Source organism: Pelodiscus sinensis, chromosome 1 (genome assembly GCF_052426305.1).
Source record: "Pelodiscus sinensis isolate ZL-2025 chromosome 1, ASM5242630v1, whole genome shotgun sequence".
NCBI classification, from domain to species: domain Eukaryota; kingdom Metazoa; phylum Chordata; order Testudines; family Trionychidae; genus Pelodiscus; species Pelodiscus sinensis.
Window position 1 is genome coordinate 190,605,614 of NC_143052.1, and position 17,251 is coordinate 190,622,864.

Genomic DNA, 17,251 nt, shown 5'->3' on the forward strand with positions numbered 1-17,251 from the left:
AAGGTAAGCGGACTCCAGCTACGTGTTTTAGTGTAGACCTGGCCTCACACACCCTACTCCAGTTAGGGCTTCATGGGTACCAAGTAAAGGGATATTTACCTCCCGTGTTTTGCGTGCAACAATCTTGTTAACACACCAGAACAGAGTTGCCAACCCACAGAAATTTCATGTATGGACAAATGGGAAAAATTTACAGACAGACAAATTTTTTTACTGACATCATTTTTATGCTATATTAAGACAACATAAATGGCCAAAAGTGAAAAGTAATTGTTGTCATTCATACATCACAAGAACAATGTTATTTAACTCACTGTAATTTAGTTAGTGGATCACCTGTTTCACGTTACGTCCTCTCAACCATTGAGCTAAATAAACAACTAAAACATCCAATTTCCGCTGCTCTGCAGTAAAATGGATGAAGCAGCACAGAGAAATTTAATTGCTATTTTTTTGAAATTTTATTGCACTTTTATGAAATTTATGGACACCTAAATTTTTTTACGGACATGTCCAATTTCAGATAATTTTTTACAGAATGTCAGTAACTTTACTGTTGGTTAGCAACCCTGCCTTAGAATCGTATTAACCTTTTCTGCAGCTGCGTTGCATTGCCAGCTCACTAAGTGTGTGGTGCACTGTAACCATGATCTTTTTTTAGCAGAACTACTACCTAGACATTTTGTAGTTGTGATTTTGTAGACATCTTCTCCATTTTGTAGTTGTGATTTTGTGTTTTTCTAGGTGCAGTACATTGCATTTCTCTAAGTTGAAGTTCATATAATTGAATTCAGATCAATTCTCCAATTTTTTAAACCCATTTTGAATTTTAAAATTGAAGTGCTTAAAACCCTTCCCAGCTAGATCTCAGCCATAGATTTTTTTTTTTTTTTTGTGAGCGTACTCTGTATTATCCAAGTTAAATTTTAATAAAGAAAAATAATACCTAATCCAGGACTGACACCTTTGGGTTCCCACTAGAGAAATCCTCCTCATTTGGCAGCAAATTAATAACTTTTGGGTGCAATCTTTCAACAAGTTTTGAATCTACCTTACAGTAACTTCATTTAGTCCATATTTCACTTCTTTTCCACATATTTTCATAAGGACTGTCAAAAGCTTCACTGAAATCAAGGTATATCATGCCTCTTGTGTCTTACTATCCACTAATTCAGTAATCCTATAGAAGGAAACTAATTTGGGTTAGCATGATTTATTCTTTATTAAATCCAAGCAAACTGTTCCTTATAACATTAATCTCCTTCATATGCTTACAAATTGTTTAATAATTTTCTCCATTGTCTTTATAGATACTGAAGTTATGCTAACAGGTCTATAATGTCTCATCCTCTTTGGTTTCTCCTTATTTAAAAATGGGCATTACTTTTGTCCTTGATTCTTCTGGTATCTCTGGTCCTACAGGAGCTCTCAAAGATAATAGTTCAGATGTGGCTTTAGCTGGCTTCTTAAGCACTCTTGCATGAATTTAACAGGCCCTTTTAACTTTAAATACATCTAGCTTATCTAAATATTCATTAACCTGTTCTCTTCCTATTTTGGCTTTCATTACTTCCCCCTGGATGCCAGTATTAGCATGGCCAGCAGGTTTGTATAACTTTTTGGTGGTGCCCCATTAGCCACACCCCCCCCTCCTGTTAGCCACGCCTCTGGAGGTAACTTGCTTGGGGCAAGATGGACACATGACCAGAAGTAAATGGTCTCATGTCACCCCTCTCAAAGGGCTTTTCCCACCACCCTCCTACCAACCGGGATTAGTTTAGCCCCCACCAAACGCTCCTCATGCAACTATCCTGCAGTTACATTAACCCAATGGTTGTGTCTAGACTGGCCAGTTTTTCTGGAAAATTAGCCGCTTTTCCGGAAAAACTTGCCAGCTGTCTACACTGGCCGCTTGAATTTCTGCAAAAGCACTGACTTCCTACTGTAAGAAATCAGTGCTTCTTGCGGAAATACTGTTCTGCTCCCGTTCAGGCAAAAGTCCCTTTTGCGCAAAGCATTTGCGTAAAAGGGCTAGTGTAGACAGCTCAGATTTGTTTTCCGCAATCAAGCCCCGATGGCGAAAATGGCGATTGGGTCTTGTTTGCGGAAAAGCACGTCTAGATTGGCCACGACGCTTTTCCGCAAAAAGTGCTGTTGCGGAAAAGCGTCTGTGCCAATCTAGACGCTCTGTTCCGAAAATGCTTTAACGGAAAACTTTTCCGTTAAAAACATTTCCAGAAAATCATGCCAATCTAGACGCAGCCAATGTGTGTGACAATAACTCAGGGGAGAGAGGCTGGGGGAAGTGTTCCCTCTAAGACTACGTCTACACCTGTGGCTTCTTGTGCAAGTACAGCCATTCTTGCGCAGGAACCCACAGAGCATCCACACTGCCTGCCTGCTCTTGCGCAAGGAAACTTACAGTAAGGCATGAAACTTACTTACAGTAAGTTTCTAACAGGTGTAAGCTCTCTTGCGCAAGAGGGCAGTGTGGATTTCTTGCTCAATAAACCTCTCTGGCTAAAATGGCCATCAGAGCTTTGTTGGGCAAGAGTGTCATAGATGCTCTTGTGCAAAAGCACAGCTCGCATGTGGCAGTATGGACGTGTTCTTGTGCAAGACTTCTTGCGCAAGAAGCCGCCAGTGTAGACATAGCCTAAGAGTTTTTCCCCCCCATGAACAAAATGAACTCACACCAGTATTGAGTTCATGTGGCTTGTTTGGATGTGCCACTGTGGCATCCAAGTTATTAATACATATTTTTAAACCTTTACCTTTTCTCTCTGCTGCCAAGTCTCCTCCCCTTGTTCCAACAGCTCCCCTGGTGCCTGCTGCCCCCCCTCCCCAACTCCTCACCCTCCCCTGCTGTCCTGACTCCTCTTCTCACTGCTCTCAGCCCTCCTGAGACCTGCTCCCCTCCACCAGCCCTTCTCTCCTCCCCCTTCCCCGTGCCCACTCCTCCAGTAGACCCACTCTGATCATGTGAGCTACCCCTCCTCATCCCCTCTTCTACCACCTCCCTCTACAAACCTGCCCTGCCTCTCTCCTCTGGTGGTGGTCCCTCCCCTGCAGGTGTCTCCCCTTCTGCTTCACCCCCAGAATCCCCTGAAACCTGCACCTTCCCTTACTCCTGCACCCTCCTGGTGCCTCCCTCGTCCCCCTTTGCCCTCTTTTTCCCCGATGCCCACCCCTTCACCATCCTCTACCCCCACTTCCCTCATGCCTCTGTGCTGTCACACATGACTTGCTCCATCCCGGCCTTCCTCATGCCCACCCCTTCTTTCAAGCCTTCTCCCAGCACCACCACCTCCTCCAGCCCCCAACGCCCTTACCCTTTCCCCTCCCAGCATCACCCTGTCCCCCTTCCACTGACACCTTCCCTCCTGCCTTTTTCCTTATTGTCTGCACTTGGCCCCCTGGCATTTGTCTCTCCTCTACCCTGTCCCTTTGGTGCCTTCCTCTCTTTCCCCTCTCCCCTCCCCCGCTGCATACGCCCCTTCCTCTCCCAGCCCTTCCCCTACCTTCTGCCTTCCAGTTTGCGGGGCCGGAGTCTGCACTCTGTCCCCGGACTCCAGACCCTCAATTCAGCTGCATGGCACAACACCACGCGCAGCAGTTTTAAAATCCCGGGCCGTGACGTTACATCATGCCCAGGTGTGTCTCCTCCCACCGGTTTGAGCACGCTGTGCATGGCAGCAGCAGCTAGCCAGAGGGATGTGACCGCGCATGTCCGGGTCAGCCCGGTGTCCCAGGTCCCAGCTTTCTAGTTCTGGGAGTATCGCCCTCCTTTGCCTGCAGATCAGTCTCTCTGTTGCTGGCTTCGTCAGTTGGCTCTGGCCGGAGTCTTCCTCCATCAGTCCTCGACACGAGTGAGAGAGGAGAGGGGGGCCTGGGCGCCGCCCTCACTCACGGGCCCCAGCCCAGGGCCCTAAGGAATCGGACCACATTGTGGTCTGAGTCCGGCTGGCGGGGCTGCCCGCCTAAACTCACCAACCCACGGGCCTTAATCACAGCCCTGCACTGGGCTCTCCTCCCCTTCCAGTCACCTCAGTTGGGGTTCGTGTCCTGCTTGCCTCCGCGGGGTCCGTCCCTCCAGCCGCTCAAGCAGCCCTTTCCCTCCCATTATTTCATGGGGGGGGCGGACGAAAGTCTGGATCCCGCTTGCCTCAGCTGTGGCCCCACACGCCATTCGGGGGAACCTCCCTGAGCTCCCTCCTGCTTTGGCATTCCGCATCCTCCCTTCTAGCTGGGCGGCGTTTAAATCACCCGCCGCTTCCAGTGCCGGGCGGGGCGCAGCCTGGACATCACCGGGGTAGCTCCGCCCCTGCCTGCCTCCGAAGCATGGGGCCATCTCCTCCGCATCCCTCCTAGCTGCTGCGTTGGAGGCTGCCAGTTGAGCTGCGGCCCCGGCGCACGGCTGGCAAGGGTTCCCCCGCAGCCCCAGCAGGGCGCTTCCCACGGGGGATCCAGTGCAGGGTCGCAGGCCCCTGTCACAGGGGAGCTCGATGGAGGTTGTGCACAGCAGGGACGGGCAAGTGACACTCTGGGGCCGAGGTGGGAGGGATGCACGTAGGAGGATGGGGCCTGCTCCAACTCCAAAAATTGGTGGAGCCTGGGCACCACAAGCCCATACAACTTGCCGCCCATGATTGTATATGGTATCGGTGGTCCTTAATCTTTTTAGGGAAGCACCTCAGCTTTCTTTGTCAGTTATTAGCTCCCCTTCTCTGCTAAGTAGAGGACCTACACTTTTTCATCTTTCTCTTGGTCTTAATGTATTTAACAAACTGCCTCTTATTCCCTTTCATGTGCCTTGCCAGGAGTTAGTTACTTTGTGCCTTACCTCTTCTGTCTTTTGTTTGCACATACTTATGCCAATCTTTGGTGGTCCATATCAATTTGACAATGTTTCCACTTTCTGTAGGATTCCTTTTTGATTTTCTTGTCATTGAAGAGCTCATGCTGGAGAGTTATTGGCCTCATACTATTCTTTGTCTTTCCTTTGTATCTCATCCACTTTTTCCTCCTGATTTGATCTAGAACAGTGTTTCTTAACCAGTGGTATAAGTACCTTTAGGGGTACTCGAGAGCCATCAACACAACTGAAATTTGGAGAGAACTGAATTTTTGTTTGTTTTATAGCGCTTTATTTTTGTACTTTTTACACCCCAGAATTTCTTCGCTCAACCCTGCTACGATTAAGTTCTTAAAACAAATGTGTTGCAATGGTAGAAAAAATGTTGTGTTTTTGAATACTGTACGTACTGGTGGCACTTCCCTTGAAACACTGGTCTAGAATATATGCATGCCATGATGTTGCCCTGATTTTTCCTCTGTTATCTTTGATAAACTTCCAACCAGGGATTTGGAGCAATCATATTTTTGAATTGCTCCGCTCCAGCTCCGCTCCGGCACCAATAGTGACTGCTCCAGCTCTGCTTCACGCTCCGCCTCAAATTAATTTTTAACTAAATAAAAAAGTGCATACTGTAACTTTGAAAAGCATTATTTTTTTCAGAGTTTTGAAACAATTTAAATGTCATCAACAATGATACACACTAGAATTCATAATTCAGTCTGTAAATTATTACAGCAATCAAGTCGTTTTTCATAGCCTGCCGCAGATCATTTAAAATTACAGTAAAACTCGGATAGTCCGGCATCCAACTATTCAGCACTCCGGATACTCCGGCATCGAAATGCCAAGCTCTCCTGACCAGCTGATTAAAAAGCCTGCTGCTCAGTACATGTGCTGGCTGTAACCAGAGGGAGCATAAGGTTGGGGGAGGGGGAGGGGGATCGTGTTACAGTATGGAGAAGAGCGTTTTGCTTCAGGAAAGGGGAGGGGAGAGGGAGGAGGATCAGCTTACAGCACAGAGGAGACATGAAGAGGGGAGGGGAGAGGGAGGGAAATTGTGTCCTGGCCAGCTGTTAAGCCATGCAGCTGTACCGGACCTCCTGATTCTCCGGCAAATCTGATAATCCGGCACCACATGGGTCCAAAAGGTGCCCGATTATCAGAAGTCTACTGTAACTTTAAAGCTGAAAACAGTCACTCTACACTAGCGTGAGTTGTTCGCATGCTCGAAGCAAGTCTACAGGCAGCCTGAATGCGGTGTGGGTAGCTGTGAATGGCATCAAAAACAGACTTAACTTTTAGCCTACCAATAGACTCCGTTGCCACACGATCTTCCCAAAAGTTTCTCTCGAATAATGCTTCATTACAATTATCGATCACAGAAACTTGCCGGTGTCTGTTTTGTTTATCCAATTCGTTTTCAAAGTCGTCGTCATCTGAAGAATTGGTGCTTGAATTATCTTCATTTTCCTGTGATGGTTGAAGACATCTCAGGGATGGACACTCGAACAAGTTCAGAATGGAGAAGGAAGTTTGAGAACGGCCTGCTATTTCTGAAGGATGTGAACATTCCGAAACCACAAATTCGATTGTTGATGACTCCTTTTGTTGTTTCGTTTTCCTCAACCTCTTTCGCCGAGTTCAAATGTAGCAATAGATTTTGTTTTTCAAGTTGTCGAGCAATATCAAGGAGCCCTTCCTTTGCCTTTGATATTTCCCTTGAGGTAAGAAGAATCCGATACCATGGATCAACATAAACTCCAGCAAGGAAATGAATATTGTCTAAAAGCTTCTCTTCGTGTTTCTGCATGAAGGATAGAATTCCTTCTGCAATTTGTCCACCATTTTCTTGCAAGAATTTTGACAGTTTTCGCCATTCCTTCATTTAAAACTCTCGGGGTTACACTGACAGCTTGAAGATTCACGGTTGTTTGGTTTGGCTTTGCCAAGAGGTCTTGCAGGTTCTTCACTTCGTCCCATTCAGCTTTTGTTAACTTGAGTTCTCTTGTTCCAACAGCAGCCACTTGTTCACAGTAAGATTGAAAAACGAGAAGCCGATCAATCATTGCAAATGTTGAACCCCAGTGAGTCACAGTATCCAATGATTGAGTTATCCCCATGTAGATCAAGCAGAACACTTTGAATACTTGGGGTTCGTAGTTTGACGACAACTTGTTGAATTTTTGCCAGAAGTTTCTTTTCATGTTTTGTTCAGTCCATCTCAGATTGCCAACTTCTGAAGAGTGTGAATATCACAGCTCATCAGTTGGACTTCTGAGTCGTCCTCATGAAGTTGTGTTGTAAGCATGAGGTTAGGGTCATTAATCCATTGTGCAGCAGCATCCATGTTGAGTTCGATTTCATCCATTCCTTTAGTTCCTTCATCAAGCAAAATAGCTTTGGTTCTGTCCACATTCTTGTTCTCAGAGGTAGAAATGGTTTCATTGTCCTTGCTGAAATTTTTGACGGCACACATCATGTTTGCTACATTGTCAATGCGCAGATGCTCAGCACTTGCATTTCACTGATCCCAAATTTTTCTAAAATAGCTTTTACTTGACACTTCATGTAGGAAGAATTGTGACGCCTTTCAGTGTTGATTATGTCCAAGGTTTTTACCACAGCTTTATCTTTTCCTTCTTCGTAGTACTGAGCATTGATTGCAAGGAAATTTCTGTTTCCATGGGTTGTCACATCCATTTTCAGGTAGCACAATTTTTAGTCCAAAGCTTTCTTGAGCTCTTCGCCACCAGACTCAGCTGTGCTGACAACTAAATGATGAACCGCATCGTGCCATGTCAAAACACCAAACTGCCGACCCATTTCACCTGCAGTTTTTTTGGAATCCTTTGTTCTTTAGCCTGAAGGTAGTGAGTGGTTTTGAACTCAAGCAAGCCATTTCCATCAGCCTTACACGGAAAGTATTGGCATCCATGGTGACTGTAACCTTTGAGGACTTCAAATATGAGTCAAGTTTTGTTTGCTCAATTTTGGGTTTCTTTTCAGATGAAGCTCCATAAAAAAATATTTTCTCCAGGAGTTTTCAAAGAGCCAGATGAACATCATTTAGCCACGTCAGCTTTCTGTTTTGCCTCATCTTCCTGGTCCTTTTTGTAACCAGAGCCACATAATTTTCAGGATGGTTACGTTTTACATGCCACCAAAGTTTGAAACTTCTCACGGCTCTTGCTTCACTTGTCTTGAAGCTAATAATTTGAGCTCGTCATTCACTTCCCCTTCCACCTTGCATGTTGCCGATTTCTTCTTTGCTTTTCTCAAAAGCCCAAATTTGGGCTTTTCAAATTCAAAAGTAAAGATGTTGTTGTTGATCCTTTTCCGTAAATCGGCTATCAGTCCTGGGGAGCAGATTTGATTTTGTTTTTGTTGTTGAAGCCATGGCCAAATCTTCTTGTGCTGCTAACGCATCCAAATGTTTCTTATGATCTTCGAAAAGCAATAAACAAAAGGATTAAATTGTGATATCTTAACCACTTAAGGTACTTCAAATTTATTTTGGATTTTCTGGACAAAAATCGCATTTTCTTTTTACACAATTATTATTAAAGTATATTTTAATATTTTAACATGTTTCTTGCAGTTTTAATCAAGAAAGAAGTATTTTTAATGTACATAATTTTTATTTATAAATTGCAAGCTTTTCTTTGAAATTTTGTGGTAAAAATATTTGAAATATTTTCCAAGTTTTTAATTAATATCTCAAACACTTTAACATAGATATATCAATGAAATTTGGTATGTGCTATCGCTGTTCTACAACATTAATTGTTGGGAAGTAACGAGGCTACACGTTACAAAGTTGAAAATAAACACATACTAATCTACGCGAGTATGTACTTGCCTAACCTTGGCACAAGGGTGGGAGCAGTTTGCAGTGCTGCCAGATGTCTGATAATTATCTGATTCTTTAATAAAACATATCTCCAAAAAATTTGTGATCTTGTATCTGTACATTAAATCTTGATTTCAGCCGAAGTGAGAATAATTGTGACATATTACGTAAAGTGGTAAAGTAGATGTTAATATCAGTTGTTATACAATCTGAAACATTTTGGCACCTTTAGGACTTTCTTGGTAAAATATCATTCATTTTGGATTGAAAATGGAGGAAGGAAAAAAAAAAACTGGAGTAGTGGAGCAGTCAAGATTTTCTGTGCTCCAGCTCCGCACCAGCTCTGGGCAAAAACCTGCAGCTCCACTGCTCTGTGCTCTAGCTCCAGGCTCCGCTCCAAAGCCCTGCTTCCAACTTGTGTGTCCGACTTTTTTTTTAAACCTCAAAGTGTGTCTTACACAACACCACCTTCCTCTTTTTCTACTTGTCCTCCTGACCTAATTATGACCCCCATACCAATATTCCAGTCAGATTTATCCAACAAAGTCTGAGATAATTTAGCTAATGTACTAATATTTCTTTACTGTTTAGTATCCCTGCTCCTTGTATTTGTGTATCAACATGAGATGTTGAGTATATTTTCCCCCCCTCCGCCCCTACCTTGACATCCCTCTTATTGCTCCTGTGATCCTATTTTAATTTTTTTCTCCTCTCCACCATGCTCCTGAATATCTATCCTTCTGCCAAGGTGGTGGTGGGGTTTTATACCTTGCACCTATTTTGAAGCCCTCCCTTATCCATAGTTGGTTGTGGGTTTTTTTACCCGTTAGGTACAAAAACCACATATTTCGTTTTGAGAGGAACGACATGTCAAAATAAAATTTTGAATCTTCAGCTGACGGTGCTCTTCCTCCACCCCCACCAAACTTGTTGCTAAATTGAATGCTTGGAAAATCCAAACTAAGAATTGTCTGTTTTTTCTCTTTGTAAATTAGAATGTTATAAGAATAAGTATAAAAGTTGGCATCATTTTCTAATTGTTATATTAATCTTTTACAGGCAAACAACATGGGTGTTGGCGTAGTTGGAGTTATAGAATGTAACTTCCTAAAACCAACTCATAACAAACAAGATTTTGATTATACCAATGAATACAGGTGAATATCTATGTATTTTATCTAGTGATATTATGAAATAGATTCACAGTGGGTGTAGTAAATACTTTTCATAGCATGTTATTTTCTTAACTATAAAATATCAGGGTTGTCCCCTCAGTTTTGCGCAAGTACTTATAATCCAACATTGTAATGAAATACTTCCATCACTTTAGACAGTAAATGCTACCAAATTGAAAATAAAGTAACTTTTAAAAATAATTATATTTATCTTTCAAACACCAACACCTTTATGCTTTCCTCTTTAAATGCTTCTTTCTGTTGATGGACTTAACTGGCTGAAAAGCTGAACGCACATCCTAACCAGCGGAATGTTTAAAATGGTGAATATGTATTTGAGGGAGGCATAAGGTGGGAAATTAATTGGTCAATTATTGGTAGTTTCCATTAGCTACTGTATGTTCTTGAATAGTAAGATCTGTAAGAAGTTTTTTTATGTATTTTCATCTACATTTGAAGCTACTTACCTTTTTCTTTGTATGTGCAAAGATAATTGACTTATTCAAGAATGTATTTGAGTCTTAACATTAATGCCATAGTTAAAGCTGTAAATGAGTAATTTGTCTACTTTAAAAACAAAAGTTGACTGGCCCTTTTTAAAATTCTGAAACAGCTTTCCTGTTTCTCTACCAGAGCGAGCAATATCATAATCACCTGTAACAGAAGGAATTGAATAAGTCATTAGAATGGAATTTGTGTTAAATTTTTGAGAGCTTTGGCAAATAAACAAAAAAAATAAGCAGCTAAGAATTTTTTCAACAGCGCACAGTTGTGGCCAGTATTCCCTCTAATTTTTTCAATCCACATGTAGAATAAATTTTGGTATGTGTACCAAGTCATGAGTGGATGTGTATCACCAGTAGAAGCACATGCTGTTGGCTCTGGGTACTCGGCTAATCAGGCTAAGTGTCATTTGGGTGGTTGTCCAAGCATTCAGCTTTCAGGAAACACTGTTTGTGACAACTGTGGTGGATTTGGAGCTGCTCTGTAATTTGAGGGTAGTGCCTGTTGACTTGATTGAGAGATTTGTATGACTACAGTGGCTTAGTTTAAAGTGGGGGTGGGTGGATTAAAAAGCAGGAAGGGAAAGAATAGCTCAAGATAAGCCACTTGTTTCATTACTATTGAAGTGTGTATTTGACAATTCCAGGACACACACAGGCTTTTGACCACTGGGATCAAAAATTCAAAAAGGACACTCTTGAGAGGAGGAGTGTAGTTATTTAGAGGAACCAGATGAAGACACTGGATCTTTCTGAAGGTTTCTGAAGTTAGGTCTGCTTAAGTCACCTTCAGGGAAGAAGTACAGATATCTGAAATCAGTTGGATCTGTTGACTAAGTACTGGTCTCAAGTAGAATTACAGAATTCCACGTGTTGATAAAAAGTAGACTATCATTTGATTACACTCATGTCTTGCTCTTAAATGTACTAGACCAAATAACCAAAATTATCCAAATTTATTTTGTAAAGACTAAGCAGTAAAATACAGAAAGGAGACACTTCTGCTGTCTTTCTGGGAATCAATTATCTTGTGTCACGTGCACACAAAATGTGCTTCTAGGATAGCTTATCAGTTAGTAATATTTGTGCTACAATTTTTAAGTGGCAAAGCTTTTTACACATCCCTAAAATTCAATCCATCTTTTTAACAATTCTTTAACTTATTTTGTTGTATTCTTTCCTTTATTTCTGATTTGGCTAGCGCTGTACAGTTGAGAGTAGAGGTTCATTGCCGTCTGCTAGACCTGCCACTCTTTATATCTTAGTTTACCATGCTTCCTATTTTCTAGTCATAAAACTGACATGACAACATTTTGTAAAGCTGATCTTGTGAACAGAAATGTGGGGGAAAGCATGATGATGGGAAGTTGTGATCATTTTATAAACTGTGTTTATATTAAACTATGTGGTGTATGTGTTAATTGGATGTCATCTCCAATATATATTGACTAACACATTGCAAGATAGGTAAAGGCATAAGGCCTAATACATGAGAGAATTGAATCTGAATTCTCAGATTGGTAACAGATTCAGGTATCCGTGTATGTATGATGACAGTAACTTTCTCAAGTTTTATCTGAAATTGTGCTTGCTACACATTTTTAAACTGTGGATATAAATTCTCTCATTTGAGGGGAGTTTAGAAATAATACCATTAACTTTACAGGTAAATATTTAACAAATATTGCAATACATTTAATACTGTTCAGTTGTGTATGAATGTTCAGTGTTACCTTACCCATCCCACCCCTTTCTAAAAACACCTACCTCTTGTGCATCTGCTCCATCACCCTATGAAGACTGCTTTCCTTGTCCTCCCTTAGGCTTCAACCCTGCAACTGAATATGTTCCGGAAGACCTTTGTGTCTGCATGGAAGGGCTCTGTTGACTTTGGTACAATGTCAACTCTATTCCTCCTTATACTGCCTCTTCCTTGTACACTCATAACTGTTCCTATCAGTCTCATCTGTGTTTTCTGTTAGACAAGTATTTTCATTTCTACAAATGATGTTTGGTCTTGTAGAGTTCTGTGTTCATTTGGTCCAAAACCAGCCTACGTAATTCATGAACATGTAACTTTTGCTCTGCCTTGTGTATTCTTCTGTCTTTGCCTCTTCTATTTACTGGCTTTTTATGTATTTTGCTGTGCTGCTTACTCCTGACATCCAGTTTCCTTCCCTCCTTCCTGTTGTCATGATGTGGCTGTCTCTTTGGCTGTGTCTAGACTGGCAAGCTTTTCCGCAAAGTGGAAAAACTTGCTAGCTGTCTACACTGGCCACTTGAATTTCTGCAGGAACACTGTCTTCCTACTACAGGCAGTCCCCGGGTTACGTACAAGATAGGGACTGTAGGTTTGTTCTTAAGTTGTATCTGTATGTAAGTCGGAACTGGCGTCCAGATTCAGCCGCTGCTGAAACTGACCGCCAGTTCTGACTTACATACAGATTCAATTTAAGAACCCCAAGCTTCCCCAAGTCAGCTGCTGCTGAAACTGATCAGCAGCTGATTCCAGGAAGCGTGGGGCAGAGCAACTCTGCCTGGGGCTTCCTGTAGTCAGCGCTGGTCAGTTTCAGCAGCGGCTGACTTGGGGACGCCTGGGGCAGAGCAGCTGGGGTACTGCTGGGTTGCTCCAGTAGCACCGCTCCTCGGCGCTACTGGACCAACCCAGCAGCACCCCAGCTGCTCTGCCCCAGGCGTCCTGATTCAGCCACTGCTGAAACTGACCAGCAGCGGCTGAATCAGGACCTGGGGCAGAGCAGCTAGGGTGCTGCCGGGTTGGTCCAGTAGTGCCCAGAAGGCGCTGCAGGACCAATTGGCAGCCCCAGCTGCTCTGCTCCAGGGTCCAAAACAAAAGCCTGGTCTGCTGTGGGGGGGGGGCACACTAGCCGCGCCCCCCTTCTCCCCCCCCAGCAGACCAGGGATACGGGAGCAGAGGCGCAGCAGACCACAGGCAGGGGACTGAAGCGGCAGCAGCGGCGGTTCCCCGCACTTCTGAGACTTTGCTCTGGCTGCTGAGACTTTGCTTCTGAGACTTTGCTGCTGCCGCTTCAGTTGCGGTGCCTGTGGTCTGCTGGGGACCTCCCCAGCAGACCACAGGCACCGCAACTGAAGCGGCAGCAGCGGCGGGTTCCCGCGCTTCTGAGGCTTTGCTCTGGCAAAGCCTCAGAAGCGTGGGAACCCGCCCGGTGCCCCTGGTCTGCTGGAGACGGTCTCCAGCAGACATGGGGCACCGGAGCAGCTTACGAACGGGGCTTTCTCGCCCCGGAGCTCGCAGGTAGCAATCCGCTACCTCGACCTCCGGGGCGAGAAAGCCCCGTTCGTAAGTGCGGATCCAACATAAGTCGGATCCGCGTAAGTCGGGGACTGCCTGTATCTGAAATCAGTGCTTCTTGCGGAAATACTGTGCTGCTCCCGTTCGGGCAAAAGTCCTTTTTGAGCAAAGCTTTTACACAAAAGGGCCAGTGTAGATAGCTCAGATTTGTTTTGCGCAAAAAAGCCCCGATCGCGAAAAGTGCTTTTGCGGAAAAGCGTCCGTGCCAATCTAGACGCTCTTTTCTGCAAATGCTTTTAACGGAAAACTTTTCCCTTAAAAGCGTTTGCGGAAAATCATGCCAGTCTAGACGTAGCCATCATGTTTTGTCTCAAACTATTTTTGAAACATTCATTTACTCTTGTTTTTCTGACTTTGAATTTAAAGATCTAATCTCAAAATTTCTCAGTTGTGATCTTGCTGAGGATTGTGGCATGTCTAACTTAATGATTGACTAATAACAGGATCACTTGGAATTACTTAATCATAGATTAGTACAGCAATACACAAAATAGAATAAATACATGACCACCCTACACATAAGGTAAAGAACTACAGTGTCTCTCTTCACTGTAGTTAGTTTAAGAATAAAACTGTGCCTCCTGAGTTCCATAACTTCAGTTACTGAATAGGATTTTAGATACAGACTCCTCTTTATCAAAAATGTCTTCCCAGAACCTTGATGGGATTTTTCTTTAATATGTGTATTTTCTTAGTTTACCTAGTTTATGCATGAAAACATAATACAGGCAGTCCCCGGGTTACGTACAAGATAGGGACTGTAGGTTTGTTCTTAAGTTGAATTTGTATGTAAGTTGGAACTGGTACGTATTGTAGGGGAAACTCTAGCCAAACATTTCTCCAGAGCTCAGTTTTATTCTCCCACCTCTCACTTCCCTCAGTCCTTTATTCTCAAACTGAAGTGTCTGCTGAGAAGCCGCTCCGCGTCTCCCTGGTCTGCTGGGGAGTGGGGGCGCTAGCTTCGCGTCTCCCTGGTCTACTGGGGGGGAAGCAGCTAGTGCAGGGTTGCCTCACCCCATTTGTAAGTAGGGATCCGATGTAAGTCGGATCCATGTTACCCGGGGACTGCCTGTATTTTACAGCTGAGAGGACCAACATTCTTAAAGATCCCAGTGGATCCTTTTTCCCCGTTAAGCATTGTTCCCTGTTGATTGCACAATATGAAGCTTCTGCTGTAACAATCTTCCTCCTCATGAATCCATTTTTATATGTTTATGTAAGCATTATTAACTTTTAAAGTAAATTCCAAGAGAATGTGAATATTTGGAAGTGCATAGACACATAATTAACAGATTTAGATGCATTCTAATGCAGAAAATTCATGAGTAGGGTTACTTATAGGTCAAGGACCAGTATTCTGGGCCTTAGAACCCAAAACGCACTTTATCATAAAGATACTAAAGAATAGTTATATATGTAAATGAATCAATATACAAAAAGGACTAAGAGCACTAATATTCACAAATAAGTGCTAGCAAGACCACCAAATAGATTGCTTTAAATTATTTTTAATAGCTATGTTGCCTTATCTTTCTCCATTCTTTTGTACCAAAGCCTAATTTTTCTACTGCTGCTATTTCTATGGACTATAATTATGATTTGGACTAAACTTTCACAGCCACTGTGTTTACCCAAGATTCTTCATACCTAAACAGACTCCTTCTTCCCACAGACCATCATGTTACTTAATGTTCATTTTGTTTCTTCTCTGAAAGTCATTTGTAAATTGGGTTTGAGGAACCCATATTTCATTACTGTTGCAAGAGACTTGAACCAGCAATTTGCCCAAATGAAAGCCAGAAACGTATCACTGTTATTGACACACAAAGCTTCACAAGTCCAGTGCTTTAGTTTAAAATTAAATCTTTTATTTGAACAATTTTCTGCTAAAATTAAACTAACTTTTCTATGCAATTTGTAAATGTTTTCCTTGCTAATAAATACTTTACAAAATGTTTCTAATGAAGCACTATTTCTTTGTCAGACTTACAATAGCGGCATTGGGAGAAAAACTTAATGATTACTGGAATGAAATGAAGGCAAAGAAAAATGAAGAATATCCTCTAGATTTGCCAGTAGAGGATCTACAGTAAGTAAAATGTCTCTGAAGCTATAATGTAAAGGTCTAAAGGTCTTACTATTAGAACATGCATATCCCAGTTTCTCTACTCCTACCTGATATTGCAGAGGAGCATGCATGGGGGGGTGGGAGACATTTTCATATGAAAGTTTTGATGTTTCTTTACAGAAAACGACCTGATCAGACATGGGTTCAATGTGATTCTTGTTTGAAATGGCGGAAGCTTCCAGATGGGATAGATCGCTTGCCAGATAAGTGGTACTGTTCGCTGAATCCTGATCCACAATTCAGGTAAAGTGGGATCTGGAGATAAATAGATGCTATTACATGTTTTACTGATCTCAGTGGATTGAGTGCCATTTATCTCACTACTGTTAATCAGGAATTGCAGTGTACCAGAAGAGCCTGAAGATGATGACCTAATACATCCAACGTATGAGAAAACATATAAGAAAAAGTGAGTACCACATTTTTGTGTAAAAAGATGTACCTATTATGGAATAGACAGGGCTTGCCGAACCGCGGCAAGATCGCCCGAACCTGGCTCTTCCAGGTTGTAGTCTACTCGCCACGGGCGAGTAGATTGCATTATTTGTCGAGCCCTGGGAATAGAAATATGAGAAGTAAAACAGACACAAGTGTTAATTTACCTAATGTTTTGGGGATATTACCAAGTTGAAAACCAGTGTAAGGGAATGGTACTACATTGTCTGCGTCAGTCCTTGCCAAAAGTAGAGATTCTAGATAGTGGACATTTATAACATTCTCAAATTGCTGTGTGGACTACTGGTGTCATTTTTAGTTTTGACTGCTGATCACATAATGCTCTTTCTTCTTGCTAAATTAATACATATTTAGCTTTCCATGTAAATGTTCTCGGAGTAACATTATTGGACCAATTACTGGCATTGGCTCGGGTATTAAAATTGTAGTGGGGGTTGGGGGAAGGGTGAGCTACCCAATTAATGGGAAGATGAGACACTACAATGTGATGCAGGCTATGTAAATGCAGTTTTTTGTAATCATCTCTCCTACACAAGTAATTTGAGCATGAACAGGACCTTAATTGATAGTTCAGGAAGTCTGTTTTGAGTACTGATGAAAGGGTTATCTTAAAAAGGATTATTTTCAGAGGTCAAATCTGAGAAGTAATTGAGATTATACTAATTTTAACTCAATAGTTTTCATGGTTACATTATAGTCAATAATTCAGCATGTTAGTGAAAACCATTGTCCATTCTTTTCATCTTTGAAAGGTGAGGAGTTTTGTATTTGTTTTTTAAGGTAGAAATAAGTTGATTATTTTTTTTACAGTGATTTATATTTTGATTTAAACTTTTTCTTCCCCTAATATATAAAGAGACAGGGAAAAACTAAGGAGGCGACTGGAGTACAACCAACAGGTAACTGTCTCTCTCTATCTTGATTTGCTCTTGAATTTGGTAGTTTCAACT

The 17,251-nt window shown here is 42.4% G+C and overlaps 1 protein-coding gene across 2 annotated transcripts in view; it reads left to right on the forward strand.

Annotated features, from left to right (window-relative positions):
* The window catches only part of MORC3 (MORC family CW-type zinc finger 3), a 71,113-nt gene that overhangs the window by 27,322 nt on the left and 26,540 nt on the right, over positions 1–17,251 (forward strand). For both annotated transcript variants that reach the window (XM_075911648.1, XM_075911658.2), the window contains 5 exons: positions 9,768–9,865; positions 15,702–15,806; positions 15,966–16,088; positions 16,180–16,254; positions 17,158–17,200. In XM_075911648.1, coding sequence (XP_075767763.1) covers positions 9,768–9,865; positions 15,702–15,806; positions 15,966–16,088; positions 16,180–16,254; positions 17,158–17,200 — 444 coding nt within the window. The remainder of the gene's footprint in view (positions 1–9,767; positions 9,866–15,701; positions 15,807–15,965; positions 16,089–16,179; positions 16,255–17,157; positions 17,201–17,251) is intronic.